The sequence below is a fragment of the Pipistrellus kuhlii genome, unplaced genomic scaffold (genome assembly GCF_014108245.1).
Source record: "Pipistrellus kuhlii isolate mPipKuh1 unplaced genomic scaffold, mPipKuh1.p scaffold_m20_p_15, whole genome shotgun sequence".
Classification (NCBI taxonomy): Eukaryota; Metazoa; Chordata; class Mammalia; order Chiroptera; family Vespertilionidae; genus Pipistrellus; species Pipistrellus kuhlii.
Genome location: NW_023425460.1, coordinates 2,988,529 through 3,010,820, shown reverse-complemented (window position 1 = coordinate 3,010,820; position 22,292 = coordinate 2,988,529). Strand labels below are relative to the sequence as shown.

General features: G+C 46.9%; 1 protein-coding gene across 1 annotated transcript in view; it reads left to right on the top strand.

Moving 5' to 3' along the window:
• The window catches only part of SH2D4B (SH2 domain containing 4B), a 72,453-nt gene extending 53,234 nt beyond the window's left edge, over positions 1–19,219 (top strand). The window contains 2 exon segments of the mRNA XM_036438049.2: positions 12,802–13,022; positions 18,741–19,219. Of these exon segments, the coding sequence (XP_036293942.1) occupies positions 12,802–13,022; positions 18,741–18,833 (314 nt within the window). The 3' untranslated portion in view covers positions 18,834–19,219.
• Positions 19,220–22,292: the final 3,073 nt, after the last annotated feature.

The following is a 22,292-nucleotide window of genomic DNA, read 5'->3' as shown; positions in this document are numbered from 1 at the left end:
GACTGAGGATTGAGGGCTTGGCCTTGCTTCTCTGTTGCTGGGAGCGTCTGGTCCAGGGGCTGAGGCACGGGCAGTGGTGACCCCTCTGCATGGCCCTTTTGGAGTCCTGCAGGGAGGAGCCCCCAGAGAGGTGGGAAGGGCTGTGCCCTGGGAGACAGTGCTGAGTGGGAGTGGAGTGTAGGCTCGACCCCTAACCACATGCTCTGGGAGGTCACTTCCTCTCTGAGCTGCAAGGCCAGGATGGGGTTGGACTGGCTGGCTCGTGCTGCCCGTGGCAAGTTGGCCTGGTCTTTGTGATGATTCTCAGGAGCTAGGGAGTCCAGGAGCTGAGGGGCAGAGAGAGCCAGCTTGGGTCGGTAGGAGAATAGGAAACTGGTGACTAGAGGTGGCAGCTAGAATGGGGACCTGGCAGTGTGGATCCAGGCACTAGATCTGTGTTAAACAAGGAAAAGCTGAAGAACCCAGAGGTAGAGAAAGTAATAATACTGACTTCATTGTGGTGTGATGGGGACTGGGTGCATTAATGTTAAAGAGTGTTAGAGCATGTGTGGCATGTGATACACGCTTCTGTTTGTTACGTGGAATAGTGAACACCGTAGCCTTTGGAGATGCACGCTCATGCACTGCTCTCACTTGGAAGGAAAGAGGAGGTCGACATCAAATGACTCCACATGAAGGAGGATGATACTTATTTACTCTAAAGATAAGCGCAAGTCTGCCTGTTCTTTCATCATGAGAGGGCACTCATTTTGAAATGTCCCTTCAAGGCCACACGAGGTAACTCACGGGCTATTTGGAAGGATTGTTAGCGTGTCCCCATCCATCGTGTCAAGTCAGATTGGCCATTTTCCTCGCGTGCAGAATTTGGAATGGAAATTTCCCACCAGCTCTGATCCCAAATGCGACATTTCTAAACAGGACAAAAGTAGGTCAGTTGACCTACTTTCTCCTCAAGTTCTTGCTTAAGCTGTTCCAGCTAAGAAATAAAGGAATCTTTTTTCTTCTTTTTTTAAAAAAATGGTGCACTGGCTATAAAGGCTCAAAAAAGGATCACAAAGAAGAGTGACATGATTTTCTGCTTTAAGAAAGCATCAGTGGCCACAAGATTTAACTCTTTCCATCCCTTTGGGTATAGTTCTGCATTATTGACTCCAGACCCTCTGTCTCCCAGGGACCTGGCCTTCAGTGTGGGTGTTCTGATGAGCTAGCTCTCTCTGGTTTCTGGCCCTCGGGTTGGTAACTAAAATGTGGGGAAGGTACAGGGGTTGGGTGGACCCACATGATTTGGATTTCACAGAACAGATTTTTTATCTTCTGTCTGGATTCTAAGAAGCAAGGGTAACAATAAACAAAGCTGTTTTAACTTCATCCTTGTCCCGGCCCACGGGACAACAATGGGGTTACGCAGGAACCACCTAAGAGAATGAAACAAACAAGGAACGCGAAAGAATGGAGGCAAGACAAGGTTCTGATCAAGCCTCAACTTTATTCTTTGAAATGGCTGTATTTATACAGCAGAAACAAAGCGGGGCAGGGTTGCCTATGCAGAGGGGTCTTTGGCAGTGTATAATTGGTTTAGGCACTGAGTGACAAGGTGGTAAGGTATCTGGCAACACAGGATTGGCTAACTGCCAGGGCGGTGTAACATTCCAAGGTGTGACATTCCAAGGCTGGGCTATCTAGGGGGGGGGGAGGATCAGGAAGGGGAAGTTGCAAAGATGCTAAGGGGCAGGTTAATCTTATCTTCTGGCCACACCCTCAGGACACCACATAACTTCTGCTAGAAGGAACTTAATTCTATTTTCTTAAGACTGAGTTACTTGTCTCAACTCTGATGGCTCCCAACACATCCTCTTCCACAGCGGAGTCTGTTTAGTTAACTCAGTCCCTCCGAGGAAATCTAGGTTGTTGCTGTCTCCTCCCTGTCTCCCTGCTTCTCTGCCAGAGGGCATCTGGCCTGGGAAGGTGGCAGGACGGTCCTGCCTGAGGGGGTGTGGTGGAGTGGATGAGAGAGGCTGAGACCCTGTCTGGGGCTGTGTCCATCTGGAGGTCACAGAGGCCACTTGACCTTGTTCCACTCCTTAGGGGCCACTGGTTGGTATCCGGGGGTGTGATGGATTGGCTGCACCTGTGGGGTCACGCTGGCTTTTGTGTTTTCACTGGTCATTTATTGAACATTACTTTGCGTTGACCTGTGTCAAATGAACATGAAGTTTCCAAGATTGCATTTATTTCTCACGCTACTCCGGGAGAGGTAACCATACCGAGCACGGACACTCTTATGTGTGCTTCACACATGTTAACCTATTTAATCCTCACGTGTCTCTCTGCACCTGTTGCCAGCATTAGCCCATTTCACAGTTGAGGGGCTGAGGCACAGAGAAGGGAGTGTGTGTGCCTGTGGCTCACTGGTCGTAAGTGGGGGTGGCGGGATTCAAACCCTGGTGGTCTGGCTTTGGAGTCCATGTTCTTATTCATGATGCAATGCAGCCCTGAGGCCACCCCACAGTGAGGATTAGAGACCCCAAAGGTTAAGTAAGTGCCCTAGGGCACACAGCGCTGGGGGTTGGGGGGTAGTTTTTCCCTGGGCCAGGGTGTCTCCCTGAGGATGAAGAGATGGCTGTCCCTTTGGAAGACACCAGCCTTCTCCAAATCACTGGGCAGCTGTTGGGGCAGCTGTTTTGAAAGGCTTCCCTGCCTTATTCCTGGCGGGACAAGTGTCCGCTCCTCTGAGGTCAGCACTGGCCCTCCCATAGAATTCCTGAAGGCGGCCCCCACTCTCCAGACACTGCCAAGTCCTCATGCAACACATGGAGTGAAGCAGGACCTGCAGTGTTTGGGATTTTGAGTTACCTGGACAGCGGCACTAGGAGACAGGCTCCCTGTGTATGGCATTTAAATAATTAATTGGCTGATTATTAATATTAAGTTTCTGTTGTGTGCTAAGTACAGGGTATGTGATGGAGAACAAAAGTGATAATTTCCCTGCCCTTGCATAACTTACATTCACTCGCAATTAACCGAAAATCAAACCAATATAATAAGTCATAGGACTGAAAAGACCAAAGGTCGGTCCAGCTTCAGGCCTTGCTTGATCCAGGCTAAGGAGCCCGCCTCACTCCAGCTCTTGCTCTGTCACTCCCATGCTGTTTTCATTCTCAAGCATCACCTCAGTTGTGGCTCCACGCCTGCGTTCTCCCAGCTCAAAGCCAGCAGCAGAGAGAGCACACCTTTCTTTCAGAATCCCAATAGTAGTCCCGATATTCTGGCTTCTTGGGTCTGGTTTGGACATAGCCCACTCCTGAACCAATCACCGTGGCCAGAGGAATGCGCTCTCTGATTGGCTAGGCTTGAGTCATATGACCATCCCTGTTGGGGGGCAGAGTCCATCCATGGCAACTGCATAGACTGAGTGAGAAGGTGTGGTTTTCCAAGAAGGTCACCTTCCCCTGTTCAGCGGAAGGACAGATGGTCCTGGATGGGCAAGACCAACCGATGGCCACCACGGAGAGGGAATAACCTGTCCTGTCTCCCCGGGGAACTGAAAGCACATCAGCAAGCCTGGCCGAATCAGGTGCTAGGTTCATACTTCCAGTAGGGTAGGGCTACACAGGGTCCCGTGTAGACACTTCAGAAGTCATTTTGCTGGTAGTTGCACCCTCAGTTAGTGATTTGAACCTGGCATGTCAGCTCGGAGCAGGCAGTCGTGGGCATGGAAACTGCCTCTGGTGCATAAATATATCTGGAACAAGATGCCTGTCCAGGGAAGCCCTGTCTCAGCAGTTAGCCGTGGTGGAGTTTCACTTGGAATTATAAAAATGAAGGCTTTCCAGCTCATTCATCACAATCTCCGTGGCTTTCCGATGCTTTGAGAAACTCTTGAGAGTGAAGCGCTTAATAATTCCAGCCTCCTTAATGATCCCGTCTGCAAAGCACGGCAATAAGAAAGAAAAGTCACGGAAATGAATGAGGAATAGCGAGGCAGTAACGGAGGAGTTGTCAGCCAGCGAGGCGTAGCCGCAGTGAGAGCGGGGAGAAATATGCACATCAGATGAATTGAGACCCATCAAAAGTAAAAGGTCGTGCCTGGGCTGCCTGCATTTCTTTCCTTTCGGGGAGAAGCCCTGACAGGAATCCAAGGAGCTCATTTGGTTACTGAGGTTCAGCTCTGAGCTAATGATTTCAGGGACTGGCATGGAGGCGGAGGAGGGGCTGGGAACCAAATCCCAGGCCTGCTCCAGGTTTGCTAACACATGGATTTATGGGTCCATTATGGGACAGCATCCTTTAAACATATGCTTAAAGCGCCTTGCCTTTCCTCCCCTCCCCTCCCCTTTCCTCCCCTCTCCTCCCCTCCCCTCCGTTTTCCTCAACTCCTTTCTCCTTTCCTCCCATTCCTCCCCTTCCCTTCCCTTTCAGAGGGGCTGCTCAGAAGTGACTATTTTGATAGCAAATGTGAAGCCGCTAGCAGTGTTGGCAAGCATCTGTGTGGGCTACAGGAGGTGTGTGGGGGGGAGGTCAGGTAGCACATCCATGGAGTGTGTCACAGCAGTAGCAGAGGCGTCAGGAGCTGTGCTGCAAACAGCCTGCTTATGCCGAGACCGGTTTGGCTCAGTGGATGGGGCGTCGGCCTGAGGACTCAGGGGTCCCAGGTTCGATTCCGGTCAAGGGCATGTACCTTGGTTGCGGGCACATTCTCTCTCATCGATGTTTCTGACTCTATCCCTCTCTCTTTCTCTCTGTAAAAAAATCAATAAAATATATTTAAAAAATATTAAAACAAAACAAAACAAAAACAAAACACCCAGCCTGCCTGCATATTAAGGGGTGACACTGGGAGAGTGAGCATAAACCTGGACTGGGCTATGCTGGCGCTCATCTTCCTGTTCCTCGCCTTCTCATCCTCACCTTGTGCAGCCACAGGGGAGGGGCTGCTGCCCTCGGGCCTGTCCCCTGACCTTGGCCTTGCCTTTTTCTACAGAGGCCCGCCAGGGGGCACAGCAGTTATTCGGACTGAGTCTGATGCCCAGTGCCCCAGGCGCCTGGGCACCTTCGGGCTGTCTCAGATGCACCTGCCCTCGTTAGTCCTCATCAGGAGCCCTGATCTGTGTGCTGCTTTCTGCCTCAGTTTCCAAAGTGCGGCTGTTGGCTTCTGCCTCACCCCTCGACCTGTGTGGCTTAGGCTGCGGCTTGGTCTGTGTCTAGCCTGGCAGTAACAGCCACCACCGTCAAAGCTGCCATTGCTTTCCTGGCATTATTTCACTCCATTTGGCCAGCTTTGGGTAACACTAATGTGAATCCGTCTATTGTCCACGGAAGAAATCCCAAACCTAAAGAAAGGCTTAAGGAGTGTATTTGAGCCAAGGGCTGAGGAAGCAAAATCTCAAAGGACGGAGAAAATGCTCCGGGAATAGCAGCGGTGCCGTTCTTTTTAGAATCAAAGGAGGAAATAAGGAAACGTGAAATCCATTGGTGGCGGGTTAAGGAGGCAGGAGAAAGCAAAGCAGTGCTTTTCCGTTGGCCATTGGTGGGTGTGGGATAGTTAACATCGAACAGTTATGAGTGGGAGTAGAGATGGTGTGCGGGGAACGAGATAACGTGAGCTTCCTGTAATTGTTCTGAGGCTGAGAAGGAAAATTGCTGACATTTGACACGTTCTTCGACAAAAGGCTGAGAAGGGTCTTTGACATTTAAAGGTGTGCTATCAGTGCACAAGAACAATGGACAGGGCGTGCTCGAGTAAAGATTAACGTTTCACTAAGGACGCCTGCTTCTGGAGACAGCCAGGCTCTGCTCCCCTCCCCCACAGGGGTCTGACCCTTCTCCTCTATTTTCTTTGTCCTTATCTTCCTGAATTTTGATCCCATTCCCAGTGGTGGAAGGTGGCCGTGGAGTGTCTCACCTTGGGCACAGCCCTCCTCCGGTTCAGCTGTGTGTTCTCACGTTGGCTCCTGCTCTCCAGTGCGTTCCTGTTCGCTGCTCTTAGCACCTCCATCAGCCAATGGCCTCTTCCTCCTCCTGACTAAGCACTTGCTGTCTTGGAAGTCTTGTGTTGATGGTTTGTTCCCACCACCATCCTGGAGATCCCTCGGCACCTAGTGTTGTTGTAAACCTTTCTGTGGACTTTTTGGCTTTGCTCTTTAGTTGCTCTGCTTGTTTTTATTTGGGATTTGAAGAGATTGAAAAATGATGTTGCCACCACCACCAATTCCAGAATCCACCCCTCATACCCTGCACTTACATACGTGTGCATGCAAGGTGAGGAGTGTTAAATATCACTTGTGTTTCTTTAATAAAGGTGGATCTTCACCTCCTTTTATTTATTTATCCTTTCCCAAGAATATTTTACCATTGATTTTTAGAGAGAGTAAAAGGGATAAGGAAAGGCAGAGAGAAACACTCTATTGATTGATTGCCTCCCGCATGCTCCCGACCAGGGCAGGGAGCCTGCAACCGAGGTAGGTGCCCTTAACCAGAATTGAACCCAGCACCTTTGAGTCCACCAGCAGATGCTCTATTCCCTGAGCCAAACCGGCTAGGGCTCACTTGTGTTTCTTGATCTCACTGAGCACTAGCTGTGAGGCCCATGCTCCGGGCACCTCTGGTGTTCTGGTTCTAATCGTCGCACAGTATTCTGTAGGCCGCTGCCACCTAATTTTGCTCAACCCACTCCCTGAGTCTGGATACCCAGATTGCCTCCAACTCATCACCACCACAACTTACTCTAAGTATCAGTTGAGTTCCTTGCACTGGATCCCTATGGACCTACATGAGGACTTCTTTGTAAGCGACCTCAAGATTAAAGTTGTGGGGCCAGAGGATATGCATGCACTTAATTAGACCAGTGGTGCCAGTGGCTCTCCAGAAGGCTGAACCAGGCTCTGGTCCCCGCAGCCACACAGGAAGGACGCTCTCCCTCCATGTTTCAAACCCCTCACTGGAACATGCTAGGAATCCTGGGTCCCCTCTGTGCTCACAGGAAGGTGGACGCTGGCAGTCACCGTCTTCAGATGCTTCTCTCTTCAAACCCACCATTTCTGCTGGGCAGTGGCCTCCTTACGCAGACACAGCACCTGCTAGTTCTCCACAAAACAGACTCCTCTACCTCCTCAGTCTCTCTGGGTGCAGAAGAGTAGTGAGGGCACTCCTTTTAGTCCTTCTAGCCCCTGCCCCAGCCCAGCCCAGCCCAGCCCAGCCCAGAAGAGCTCTTTCTCTCCTGGCAGGGACTTCTCACAGGACCCACCCACCATCCCTCTGAAGTAGGCCTACGAAACCCCGCCTTCAAACTCTGTTCCCCTGAAAATACAGGCAGTTTCTAGATGTAAAACTCACGTTTAAGTTCTTTGTCTGTCCTAGCTCTCAGTGAATCTCAAAACGGCTACTTCTTAGAACTGCATGAGAAGATGTTAAACATTGCTGATGCTTGGCGCGCCCAAGAAGAAGTAAACCAGACCTTCTCCAGTGGGCTGGTGCTGAGAACCAGGCTCCAGAGACTCAGCCCACTTGGACAGTTAAAGCTCATTAGTGACCATTTATTTCCAGGTGATAATCTCCCCATCCGCCAAAGGACATGGACCGGTTTTGAATGACTCCCCACCAGCGATATGTGGGGAACTGCAGAGCAACAATATTAAAATATTTTAAATATTAAACGCTGAATATGTACAGTGAAGGGAATAAAGGAAGCTCAGGGAGTGGAAAACCAGCTATCCTTGGGAGCCTCAGTGTGCTCCTCACATCGTAGCCCTCTTCCTTCCACCCGATATGATCCTCATCCTGACCTTTTTGTCCATCATTTCATTGCTTTATTTACTGTTACTATGTTGAACTCCAAAAACTGTAGTGTTGAGCTTTGTGGGCTTTTCAATTTAATACATGGAATCATGGTGTAGTTATTTTTCAGTTATTTATTTTCAGTCATTAGTTTGTTTCATGCATCATCAAAAACAATTTTCTCATTGTAGTTTTTCTTTTCTGTTGTTGGGAGGTTATACCACACTCAAACCTGTCTTTTCGGGGTTTACATATGTACTTTAACATGTGTACTTAACATATTCTAAAGTTAATATATATCTTTACCCTCTTCCTAACCCAACTGAGTTTTATTTAAACTCCAATCCTCTTTTTCCCCGATAAGATGGTTCTAGTTTCTTAGACTCTCAAATTATCCACTACAATCATTTTGTAAGTCAATATGTATATTTTTTAAAAGTTGACCCACTATATCTATGCTATTTATCATTCCTTTTAGCATCTCAGGTTTTTCTATCCATGATCATATTTCTTCTACCTGAAGTACATCCTGGAATTCCCTTAGTCATCAACTCCCAATTTCCCCCCCCTGAATATGTCTTTATTTTGCCCTTCTTGAAAGATAGTTTAATTAAGCAGTTATTTTTTTTCTTGGCACACTGAAAATATTATCCTATTGTCCTCTGGCTTCAATTGTTGCAGCTAAGAAGTCAACCATTAGTTTAATTGTTTCTTCTTTGTAGGCAATCTGCTTTTTCTCTCTGGTTGGCAAAATGAGACATTGAGTAGCTTTGCGCAGCTTCACTATGATGAGTTTTCAATGAATTCTCCACCACTCACTCTTTAACTATTGCCTCTTCTCTATTCTTCTTTCCTCTTTGGGATTCAGATTATGCTAGTACATGTGTCAGACCTTTCATTCTACCCTCAATGTCTCAATCTCCTGAGACTTAGATTAAACTTCTCTTAGGTTACATTTGTATAAATGTCCCATGGATGTGCCATTCTTAGTCTTCACTGGGACTCTTCACTCTTCCTATCCCTTCTTACCGTTCACCTCATCACCACTCCTTACTGCTCACAGGGTCTACTGGTCTTCCAGGCCCACTTCACACACACCTTCATTGTCTCTGCAAAGCCTGTCCTGACTTTTGTTGGCTCGTTAATCTTCTCCTTCTTGTGTTTTTTTCATAGCCTTACTGTCCCCTGCATGAGATAACATGGTGTAGAGCAGAGAGCACTGGGCTTGGAGTCTGAGGACCTGAGTTCAAATTCTGGTCTCACCCTTACTAGCTCTGTGACCTAGGCTAAGTCACTTCTCTTGTTGAGCCACACTGTTCTCAGTTATGAACTGATGATGGTGGGGTCATCAGGAAGACTAATGGGACAAGGGCCACAGAGTGCCCCAGTGGAGCCCAGTGCTGGCTTTGGCATAAAACGTCTCCCATGACCCTTACTGTGTCCTTTTGCCTCTCTGTTTCTAAATGGAAGCCACTTCTGGCAGCCCAGTGACCCGGGAGCTGGCCACAGCTGTGGAAACGTACTACCGTGTTTCCCCAAAAATAAGACATTCTCAGAAAATAAGACCTACTTACAGGTTTCCTTATCTTTGGGAGCAAAAATTAATATAAGACACTGTCTTATTTTCAGGGAAACAGGGTAGTATTTGCAGAGTAATCCTCAAATGAGGAAGCCCTCACTGGGCTGAGATCCTGGCTCATACACCTCCAATTTATGCCCGTTGAATCCGTTTTCGACCCTTGGGCATTCTTATATTCTCCCATCTAGGAAGCATCAGTATCTCCCATTGTCCTCAGCATGGTGTCTGTACTTCTTTTAACGATAAGGAGAGTGTGTTGGGGCCTGACCCCAGCCTATCTCCGTGCATCTTCCCGTTGCCCAACTGCTCCTTTAGTGCTCCATCCAGCCGCACGGAGCCCTGTGCTAATTCCTTTGGCAAGCTGCCCTCCTTGCCATGCCTGTCTGTTTTAACCTTTCTGTTCTCAGCTGTCTGTCACTTCCTTCCCTGGGCTCAGAGCTGGGGCACCTTCCCTAGATACAAACACTGCGGCTAAGGCCTTACCCCCTTCAGCCTTGATCACCATGGTTACAGTACCCCTCCCTGCCCCTCTGCTTTTTAAATTTACACCAGTCTTTCTTTCTGTCCAGAGCCAGAGGTTTTGGGAAGCAGGGACCAGTTCTTATTCGGTGCTGATGTCCAGGTGCCCAGCCTGGGGCCTGGCTCCTAGGTTTTGTCTAATAAATACTTGTTAAAGGGAGGGAAGAGAAAAGGGAAAATAAAGGAAGGAGAGAAACTGCAGGGATAAACTACATTTTCCACTGTTTGGGGTGAGACTGGCTCGAAAGAATCTGTGGTTGCCTTCTCAGTAATCATTCTGAACCCACCACCATGGATGTTGTCTGGTAAGTCCACATGCCTCAGTCAGCCCTGGTCATTGGCTGAGCTGGAGTGTTTTCATGATCCCAGTGCTGTGCTCTGTCCTCAGCCAGGAGGGTGGGGTGGGGCCTTCTCCTCTTCCCTTACTCTGGACTGTAGAGTGCTTGAGTGCTTAGAAGGGGCAGAGGTGGGTGGGGTGGGATTGATCACACAATACTTGGCTCAGAGGCAATTGGGGGTGGGGAGATAGGGAGGGCAGAGTGAACGAGACAGGAGAGCATAGCAGGTTTTTCTTGCAAACATCATGCATGCCCCAGCCACCAACCTGTTCTCTTGGGGCTGGTTTTCTGTGAAAAGGTCTTTGCCATCCTGACTATGAGGCTGTATCACCTTTGGTCTCGAGTCAAAATGATTTTGATTTCTAGGTAAGTATCAACGAAGGGGCAGAATTCACAGATGCCTACTGTTGAGACACCTGGAGAGTCTCCTAAGAATGGCCCAGGCTGGGCCCAGGACCAGTCCCATTCAGAGGAGGTCCCCTCAGCAGCCTCTGTTTGAGAGGATTGGGGGTGTGGGGTGTGGGCAATACAGCCTGGCAGCATTATGAGCGTCACTGCTACCAGCAGAAGGCAACACCCAACACTAGTACATGTGTAGTGTGCTTAGTGTACTTAGTGGAAACAAGGGACAATTTTATGACAACCCTATGATGTAGGTAGTGTTATCAATACCACTTAATACTAGTAGATGAGGCCATTGAACTCGGTTTCAGAGGGGCTTAGGTAACCTGCCTATGGCCGCCTGCTGATCAAGTTCCTGTGCTGGGATTAAAAAAACAGTTTATATTGATTTCAGAGGGAGAGAGAGAGAAAAACATCAACCATGAGAGAAAATTATCGATTGGCTGCCTCCTGCATGCTCCCAACTGGGGATCAAGCCTATAACATGGGGATGTGACCTGACAAGAAATTGAACCATGATTCTAGTTCAGGGGTCAATGCTCAACCACTGAGCCATGCCTGCCAGGCTGTGCTGTAATTTAAAAAAAAAAAATTATATATATATATATATATATATATATATATATATATATATATATATAATTGAATTTTTTACAGAGAGGAAGGGAAAGAGAGAGTTAGAGACATCGACGAGAGAGAAACATTGATCAGCTGCCTCCTGCACACTCCCCACTGGGGGTGTGCCTGCAACCAAGGTACATGCCCTTGACCGGAATCAAACCTGGGACCCTTGAGTCCATAGGCCGATGCTCTATCCACTGAGCCAAACTGGTTAGGGCTGTGCTGTGATTTTAATCTGTGCACTTGTTTTCTGCTCCAAACCAGTCCCTCTACATCCCCGGTACTTGGGATATAACATCACAGTTCTGGTGTCTATTTGAGTCTTCCAGAAGCAGAAGTACATGAGATTTATTGGAGGAAATGCCTGGGAAGCTAAAGCAGACACAGAGCAGGAGAGGGTAGCAGATTCTTCAGATGTGGTGCAGGTTTGACTCCTAGGAAGGGAGAGGTGGCAGAAAGGACCATTGGGAGGGAGAGCCTAGTGCTGGAGGAAATCCCAGTCAGGCTGACGGGAAGCCCGGAGCAAAGATTGCTCACTAGAGGAGACCCACATTGGGTAGGAACCCCTGTGCTCTGAGTCAGGGGGGTCTCGGTCTGGTGTCCCCTGTGCTGAAAGCAGCCTGGGGGCAGCATGCCTCAGCACGGGTCCTGAAGATGCAGCAGCTGGAGGCTGCCAGCTCTCCATGTTGCTCCTGGCAGCAGGATCTGTCTTAAAGGGAGACCTGGGCCACATGCTCCCAGGGCCACAGGCTCTGTTTTTGAGCTGCCCACAGACTGTACTAATATACTTAGAGTTTGGGCAGGATGCTGCGAAAGCCCCAAGATGGGCTGTCCCTGCAGCCTCCTGGGATAGAGCCATTTCCTGGAGGGTGAACAGGCTGCACCCTGAATCAAGGGACCCTGCAGAGGGGTGAGGAGTGGTTGGGGGTGGGGAGGCTAGTTGGGAGGAGGGACTGAAATACAGAAATATGAGCTTTGCCATTTTGGCCCAGAGAGGCTGCCCTTCGTAACTCAACCACTCAGAGGGACTTATTTTTCTAACTTGCTGTTATACTGGGTAAAACCACATTGTAGAGGATTGAAGAATCGGAGAGAGTTTGTTTTTTGAGCGAAGGGAAGCTTAATTACGTGCCTCTATTAAGAAATTGCTTGCTTACTGTCCACAGGTAGACAGAGGAAGCCTTTTTTATTTCTAAAGAGGAAGTACTTTTTCCAGGTGCTCATTATAACGGAGGGAATCATGAGTCATCCAGGTCTCACCATCAAGGCTCTCCACAGGGCCATGCTGCTGACTTGTGTTTGTAATGGATGGATGCTACAGTTCTGGGTCATTACTAATTCTCTGTAATGGATCCAGATGAGTGTGGCTTAATTTAGAGGAAAGTGTGCTAAACCCAGGCCTGTGGGAACTCTGCCCAGGCAGACAGCTGGCTGCTCTGGACCAAGATGGCCCCTCAGTGGCCTGAGGCAAGAGCTGGACAGCCCCGGCTGGCTCCTCCCTGCCTTTGACACAGGCTGAGGAGCAGGAAGAACCTGCTGACTTTGTTTGTTTTTTCTCTTTTAAACCAGGAATCATTAGCCGAGAAGATGCAGAAGATCTCCTTGAGAACATGACAGAGGGAGCATTTCTGGTCAGGGTCAGTGAGAAAATCTGGGGCTACACCCTCTCCTATCGCCTGCAGAAGGGGTTCAAGCACTTTCTCGTGGATGCCTCTGGGGACTTTTACAGCTTCCTGGGAGTGGACCCCAATCGCCATGCAACGCTCACCGATCTCATTGATTTCCACAAGGTAGTGCTCTTAATGGTGCTGCTCAGGGGATAAAACTGGTAGAAACGTGAGCTGAAGGGAGCGCCAGGCTGGAGGTTTTTGATGAGATGGGGATGGAGAGTGAACAGACAGGGCTCCAGGGATATGGAACTTGGGCTAGAAGAGACCAGAAGTTGTCTAGATACAGGCAATGCAGGTCTGTCTTCTCTCTGACCCATGTGGGCTCCTCAGGAGGGTCCCCAGCCCTCTTCTTTCCTTGAGTACCTGAGTGGTCCCTACTGTCAACACGTAGGAGCTGGTTGACCAGCCTTCTGTCCAAGACCAGTTCTCATTCCCAACTCATCTCCGGGATGTCCCTCTTGGGGATATTCTAGAAAGGCCTCTTGCAGCTTTGTAGAGTTAGCTGGAACCTAACAAGCAACCCCATGGTTAGAGAAGCTTTCCTTGTAGAGTTACCATGTCTCTTGTTCCAACTATAGCTTTACCATGGAGTATGTGTGTGACTGTGGGCAGCTTCCTTGATCTCTCTGAGCTTTAGTTTCCTTCCCAGACCAATGGATGTAATAATACTTAGCCCAGATCCTCTGAGCATTAAAGGAGGGGATGTATGCACCAGGACTCTAACTACAAAGTGATAGGGAGTATCATTTCCCACAGCTCTGTCTGCTGAGGACTCATATTGAGACAGATGGTGCCTTCTATTTTTTTTTTAATAAGTTTTTAATGTTCATGTTATTACAAATGTTCCTCCCCCCCCCACCCCACCATTGCTCTCCTCCACCAGGTTCCCACCCCACCCTCTGCCCTTTCCCCACTCCCCATTGTCCTCATCCATAGGTGCACAGTTTATGTTCAGTCTCTTCCCACATCCCCCTCTCCCCTTTTCCCCAAGAATCGTCAGTTCACTCCCCTTCCATACCTCTGATTCTATTATATTCAACAGTTAATATTGTTCATCAGATTTTTTTTTAATTTCCTTGGTTTTTAGATTCACTTGTTGATAGTTACATATTTGTTGTTCATAATTTTTATCTTTATTTACTTTCTCTTCCAAAAGAACCCCCTTCAGCAATTCATATAACTTTGGTTTGGTGTTGATGAACTCCTTTAGCTTTTTTTTATTAGTGAAGCTCTTTATCTGACCTTCGATTCTGAGTGATAGCTTTGCTGGATAGATTATCTTTGGCTGTAGGTTCTTACTATTCATCACCTTGAATATTTCTTGCCATTCCCATCTGGCCTGCATGGTTTCTGTTGAGAAATCAGCTGACAATCGTATAGGTGCTCCTTTATAGGTAACTACCTTCTTTGCTCTTGCTGCTTTTAATATTTTCTCTTTGTCTTTTGCTCTTGGAATTTTAATTATGATTTGTCTTGGTGTGGTCCTCTTTGGATTCCTTTTGTTTGGAGTTCTGTGCGCTTCCTGGACTTGTAAGTCTAATTCTTTCCCCAGGTGGGGGAAGTTTTCTGTCACTATTTCTTTCAGTATGTTTTCGATATCTTGCTCTCTCATCTTCTGGTACCCCCATAATTCTGATGTTGGTTCGCTTGAAGTTGTCCCAGAGGTTTCTTACATTATCTTCAATTTTCTGGATTCTCATGCCTTCTAGCTTCTGTGGAGGAGTGTCTTCTGGCTCTTTATGTTCCAAATCTTTGACTTGATTCTTGCGATCTTCCATTCTGTTTTTAGGACTCTGTATAATATTTTTTATTTCAGAGAATGTATTCTTTATTTCTTGTAGATCCCTTATCATTTCTTGTTGATCCCTTATCATTTCTTGTTGATCCCTTATCATTTCTTGTTGATTCCTTATTAATTCTAGTTGATCTCTTTTCATATCCTCATAGGTCTTATCGATCTTTTCTAGGAAATTCTTGAAAAACCTTATAAGCGTAGATTTGAACTCTATATCCAGTCGCTTTTTGTCCTCCATTTCTTTATTTGTGATCTATTTCGTTGTCGCATTTCGCAGCTACAGATGGGGTGGGGTTTCAGGATGGAGCCTACAGCCTTGGCTTCAGTCAGCCCTGCCCTATTCAGTCTCAGTAATCCCCAGGGTCCTTCAGTACTCGCTGCAAGCGCCTCTGAGAGAAAGGTGCCCTCGATTTTCGCCTGCTACCAAACAGTCTATGCTCTCCCCCAATGAGCCCTGTGTTGGGGTTCAGTTCAGTTGGAAGTGGAGTTGGAGGTGGCGTTCAGAGCAGTCTGGAGCCCCTGTCTCCTTCCCGTCAGGGCAATCCCGCGGCACAGCCGACCATCCCTTCTCTGCACGCAATGTGCGCGCCTCCGGGACCTCCTTTCACCGCTCCCCCGGAGTTCCGCCTTACAGCCCAGCTCCCGCTGTGTGAGCCTGGGTCCCCGGGGTCTGGCCTAGAACTGGGGTTCAGAGCAGTCACAACTGGGGCCCAACGCAGTCGGAGAGTTTATCTCCTTCCTGCTAGGGAACGCCAGCCAGGCACTCAGCCACCCTCCTCTCCGGCTCTGTCCTCTCCGTGTGTCTCCGTACCTTGGGCTTTTCCAACTCCTCCGTGCTTCCTTCTGGTTTTCTCCTTGCTTCTTGCTGTAGAATTTCCAGTCAGTCAACTTTCCTGTAGTTCTGGGTAATGTCCATTTTATATTTTAGTTGTATTTTATTGAAATTGTTGTGTGCGCTGCGGCTAGGTGTTTACCTGGGCGCAGCCATCTTGGATTCCAGATGGTGCCTTCTAAATAAGATATGTAGAAAGAAGCAATTTCTGTGTTACTGTGGCTACTGGCATCAATAGTAACTGAAAGAAAGACAAAGGTGGAACTTGGTGACTTGGAAGGCAGGACCAGGATTCTGAGACAGAGCTGTGGGACCTCAGAGGTCTACCCTCTACCTGAGCTTTGCAGGGGTAGAAAGTCCTGCAGAACTAGTTGGCTGTCTCACTGGGCTTTTTTTAAATAGGGACTCTTGGATTTTTATGACTTTTTCTTTATGGATGTCCCGAAGCTCTAGGGACTATTTTTAACCTGATCTTATTTGTAAAGCACATAGAAAATCACTCATTTACCAAATACCTAGACACTTGGAGGAGAGTACTGCCTGGGAGATTAGGCTAACCCGGATCAAGGCAGAGTTCTATTTGGGTTGGGAAGAGCCTTCTAATAACTACAGGAAAGAGAGAGGGAGGGGATGTGAGAATATTGGCACCTTCTTTGTGCTAAGCGCTGTGCCTGCTGCTCTATATACATGTTCTCATTTCATCTTCACCATAGCTCTGTGTGTGAGGCATATCTGTGTGGGAGGCATATTAGTCCCATTTCACAGATCTGGAAAGGGAGCTTGAGCAGCTTGTCTAAGTTTTCAAGGCAGATACAGCTGGGTCTAGGAGTTAAGCCTCAGGCCGTGTTCCTCTCAAGCTTGTGCTTTCCCCACTAAACCACGTTGCTTCCTTTTCCTGTCCAAGGTAAGCTGCTTTGAGCAGCAATAAGCTCTGTGTCCTTGGATGTGATCAAGCAAAGGGTAAATGCTCAACTCTCAGAGATGCTGTAGATAGGTTCTGAAGGGGAAGGCTCACCCAGATGTCTTTGAAGGGGCTTATTCTCTCCCAAATCTAAGGTTTGAGACTGACAATTTGGTTTCTAACACTGAAGAGAGAGCTTGTCTAGGCCCATGTGGAGATCTGGTGACCAGTTTTACAAGTTAAAATTTTAATTATACAATTAATTTAAGATTACATTCTAAGAAAAATCAAATATAATACCAAGTCAAAGTCGAGTTTCCATCTTCCACCATGTACCTGGGCATTAATATAGAAATGTATGTATAAGAGGACATACATAGTTTTTATTTTTTATAAACTGGATAATCATTGTCCAATAGCCCAGCAATTTGATTTTAAACATGCTTAGTATATTATAGAATGTATTTTGTAAAAGCATGGACCCTGGAATCAGGCTGCCAAGTTTTAAATCCCAACTCTATGGCTGTACGTGACTTTGGGCAACTACTCACACTCTTGTGCCTTAGTTTCCCTCTGAGTAAGATGGAAATGTCTCATGAAATGTGACAGATATGGCATATGTGCAGTTGACCCCTGACCCAGTGCCCGGTGCCCAGTGCACTTACCTCTTAGGGTTCCAGTGAGACATCACTGTGAAGTATTGGACCAATGTACCTGCCATTGTGAGTTATCAGGACACTGGCTGTCATTGAGCACTGAGGTATCTCCGTGCCAACTCACGTGCACATCCTGGTAAAAACCCATGGTATTCCATGGCATGGATGTGTATTAGAATTCAGGCCCCCCCCAACCCCCCCACTTTTTTCCAGATCATGAACACTTTCTTTTACTTTAAACAAGATTAAATTCTTTATTGTTGAAAGTATTACTCCCTCCTCATTTTGATGAGCACTGGTGGAGCTCCCAGGTTGTGATGGTCACAAACAGCGCTGCAGAGACTGGCTCGCATATATCAGCTTGGGCACATGTGTGGTTATTTCTCTAGGAAGGACCTTCAAATTGGAATTTCTGGGAAGAAGACTGTGCACATTTTAATTTGAAAGTATCTGCCAGAATGCCTTCCAAAAATGTAGTACCAACTCATTCCCCTGCCAAAGCTGCACGGGGCTGTGTCCTCACCCTGCTGCCAGCGCGGGGACTGTCAGTCATTTGCATTTTCCCCATCAGATGGGCAGACACTGGGTCTCACTGTTGTTTAACTTGCATTTCTCCGAGTACCTCTGATGCTGAGGCTCTTTTCATATGTTTAATGGCCTCTTGGATTCCTACTGTGAATTATCTGTTCAGATACTTTGCCTATTTTTCTTCTTGGGTGTCTCTTTCTTATTGATGTGCTGGTTCTTCCAGCGACTAAATTGCTCTGTAGTTATGTCCATTCTATCTTCGGTTCTTCTGTTGAGATTTTCCTTGTGATTTAAATGTGAAGCTTTGTCATGTCCAGGCATTCTCTAATTGGCTCTTTTTAAATAATAGCCCATTCTTGTCTCATGGATGCTCTATCTTCTTAGTCCACCGAGGAGATTAATGCACATCTCTTAAAGGTTCTTTCTGTTTGTTTTATGAACTTGATCTTTTCTTGAATCGTAATTAGGAGCCCGTACTTCTCATTCCAAGCATTTTGATCTTTATACTCTCAAAGTTCTGTTGTCAAGGTTGCCATTTTTCTTTCATGTTTTTGATTTTCCTTAAATAGTTACAGATTTTGAATGAGGAGGTGATTTTTTTTTTACTTTGAGCTTCTTATTTATCCATCAGTGGATACAGTTCCTGTTTCCCAATCTCATTCTCTTTATCCTGTCAGGGTTGGAGTTGATGGTGAGCAGTTCATCTTTTGGAGATGGGAGTGTTTGAAATGTGTAGGTCTCTTTGCCTCCCTAAGGAACTATGTGCTTCTCCTTACTTTCTACCTTGTGGAGAGGTCCTGGGGGTGCTCAGCCTGCCCACTGGTACTTGCCCCACAGTAACGCCTCTGAAAACCTCGTCCTGTATATCTTTTGGTTTTCAAGTTCTCCTCAACATTTTTGATTTGTTGATTGCCTTTCTTATTTTCCCATACTTTTATGTATTTATTTATTTTTTAAAAGCAGATTCTCCCCCCTCCCCCTGTGATTTCTAGAAATTTGAATGAGGAGGAGGCAGGAGGCAGGTACATATGCTTAGTTTTTCTACCTCTAATTCTTTCTCTCTGGTGGATGCTTATTTCCCTTTGTTGATTATAGGTGAATATTTCTATTTTTATTTTTTTTTTAGGAGGAAATCATCACTGTTTCGGGGGGAGAGCTGCTGCAGGAGCCCTGTGGCCAGAGAGACAGCCCGCCAGACTACCACCTGCTGTTTGAATGACACTTGCCCCTTAGCTGCTGGACAACTTTAGGCATCCTTTCTTCCCCCCCCCAAGAACTTTTCAGCTCAAATCCTTATGGCCTTCTGGAAGATTCACCCCCCATCCGGAGGATTAAGTAGATTAGAATGTTTCAAGAGCTACAAAAGATAGGGCCTATGTGCTGCCGGCCCCTGTCCCAGTGCCCAGGCCAGAAATGTCTACTGGTTGATGCAGAGCTTGCATGAAGAGTTTGGATAGGACGTCAGACGATGAAGCCTGTTTGTTGTGGCTGCTCTAACTCAGCTCCTAGAGCCCGTGGATCATGTTTTTATGATCCACACTAATGCCAGTGCCGAACTCTGAATTCAACATATGGTGTCCATTCAATAAATGCCTGTTGAATGAATGTACTTTTTCTGAACATTTTCAGCATGAATCCCTGATTTCTAGTAAGGATTTCCTACTCGTCACTCTTTATTAAGTCATAGAGATGATGGAAGAAGCGCTGTAAAGGGTTTATGTGGGAAGCATTGATGCTGCTTCTTTAATAATGTTCATCATCACCTCAGTGACAGCATCAGTGGAATTGCTAAGGTTTCTGAGCCCCAAGTTCCAGAGCAGGTGACTGATACTTCCCCGCCTTCCTTACTCACCTCTTCTTCTGCCTCCCCTCCTCTGTCTGAAACCACATCTTGGCTCTCATTCTGCAATATGGAGGCTATGGTTTTGTATGTTCTAACTGTGCCCCAAACCTGGGGGGAAGTATAATTTAAGAAAGGTCCATAGACATCTGAAAAGTCCTTTGCTCTCTAGGATCTGGCTCTTTCCTGCAGGTTATGCTAATGAATACCTTGTCTTCATAGTCCTTTTATTTTTTATTCTGTTGTCCACTTATTTTAAATATGTTCTTCCCCTTAAGAAGAAGACTCTCCCAATAACATCTGAACTGCTCTGAGGGATGAGGTCTATGTGTGCACATTCACACTTAAGGACGTAGACATAGAGACAGCATTGTGTTTGGTGAGAGTAAGATAAATGGACTCTGTGGGTGTCAGTGACCTGGTTTACCGTACTTGACAGGTATCAAACATCCCTCATATCTACTTCACCTCGTGCCTCACCTATTCCTCACATCCTTGACCTCTTGTTTCACCCCAATCTCCACTTGCTGCAGCCAATTTTGCATGGGCTCTGCTCTCCCCAGTCTGTCAGCTGCACATGAGCATAAGCCAGCAGCACCTTGCCCCGGGCAGTGCTCTGGGCCTCTCGTCTGCTGTTGTTGCAGAGGCAGGAGACACCATGCAACCAGGAAGAGCTGGGAAGTGAACTCTCCATGTGGTGAGCCTTTATCAATGGGAGACTGTGGCTGATAAGTCAATTTTTCTCTCTTTCTCCTCTCTGAGGGACTTTTCAAACAATCCTGAATGATCAGCAACTAGTCCTAGAGAAGCTAAGCAGTGGTCAGGTCAGCGCCCCGCCCTTCTGTCTGTTCTTCCTCCTTTGCTGCCTCACTTCCCTTTCTCTTTCCTCTGCTCCCTGGGAATTGCACTTCTGCATCAAGTAGAGCAGGTAAGCACTTATCATAGACTCTGCCTCTTGGGCCCATCACCCAAACGTGTTTAATAATACCACTTGCACTCTGCCTCCATGGCTCCCCTCCTATCTGCCTGTCTCCCAGGCCCCTGAATGGATAGAATGCAGGGATGGAGCGACCTTGCTTTCTAGACTCTACAGTGCTTTAAAACCATAGACAATATCATTAAAATGACCTCCTTTCTATGGGACTCAGAGGAACCGAATTTTAGCTTTGATTACACTACCTCCCCACTGCCTGACTGTTCAAGTCACACCAACTCTCTGTAGGATGGAGAAGAGAATGTTCTGTGTGGCCATCGCTAAGTTTTTTTTGGCAGATCAGTTCAATGATGAGTATGGAATCTCTGTCCAAGTGAGAGGTGTTGCTAATTGCAACACTACAACAGCGACAATCATTTCGTGCTCAGCGGTGAGGTGGCCAGGGGATAGATAGGATGTGCTGATTTTTCAGGTGTTAGAAGGAAGTTTTGATTCCAAGAAAGAGCAGCAGCTTTGAAAGCAGACCAAGCTGTGTTGAGAACCTGTTGCTCTGTCACCCCAATTAATATGTGAGAGACAGTAGCCAAGGTGTCCGTACCTAACACCTTTGTTTCATTTTACTTGGGGTCTGCACTTTCTGCATTCTAATATATTTTAGGTTTTACCTGTCCCTAAAATAAATTTATTGCATGTTGTCCTGCAAATAGAATCACATTCTGGAAAACTGCAATTTTATCTTGAGAATTTTAGTATGATAATAAATGTCAAGATTCTCAAATAAAGGAATTGCCTTTTCCCCCCCTGAGCCCTACAGATATAATAAAAAACAGTGACTACAAGCTCAGCTAGGGAACACTTACAATCTGTAACCAGAAAGAGGAGTTGTAAAGAACACTAATGAGTCAGTGGAAGATACATTTCAAGGAGCGAATGAGGAGCTTTGGGTACAGACACAGGGAGGTCCCTGTATGGCGAGTGGGGTGCTGTGCCCTGGAGTTACAGAAGACCAGAGAAGAATCAAGTAACACTTAGAGAGATAGAGTTGTACTTTATCATTATGTGAGGGATGAGAGAAAACTGTATTTCAAATTCTGGGCCCCAACATGGAGGAACTTTCCCTATTTATATCTTTTTACTCTCTTTGTTTCCCAAATATAAAGTTTTCCAGTCCCAAGTTCTTAAAGAGCCCCGTGTGCTGGGGCTTTGAGACATCAACCAAAGGCTTGGCCTGGCACCAGCACTGATAACTTCGTCACGGGAAGGTTTATGGCCTCTTTGGAATGGGAGCAGTCTTATTTTCCTTATTATTTAAGCAAGCAAGTGTTTACAGAAGCCAAAATAGCAGGGTTAGAATTTCAAACAGCAGTTTTTATGTAAGACGAATGTTTCACTGGAAGTGGGTGCCTCAGGAGCACGGGCTGAAAGAGGCCTCTGAGAGTGAGCCATTGGAAGGGAGACATGGACATGAAGACCTGGCACTGGGGAACTGTGTCCCCTTTTGTACCCTTGAGCCCTTCGTTACCCTCAGCACTAAATTTGGGGACAGGAAGACCTTTGTTCTATGACTTCGATTTTCTGGGCCACAGTTTCTTCTGTGAAATGGGATAAAAAGTGCCTGTCTCAGAGGGTGGCTGTGGAAGTAACATAGTGTGAGATTTTGTAATAGTAACGACAGATAACATTTCAGGTGTGTGTGTGTGTGTGTGTGTGTGTGTGTGTGTGTGTCTCACAGCCATGCTGAGGGAGACAATGCTGTCATCTTCTTCTCGCACACTGGGAAACCGAGGCCTGGAGAAGCTCAGAACTTTCCCTGGGCCACTGTTCTGGGAAGTTGTATTTTATCAGTCTGTGTAGACTATAAGCCAGTCCTCAAACTGGGATGTGCAGATCAGACATGAGATGAT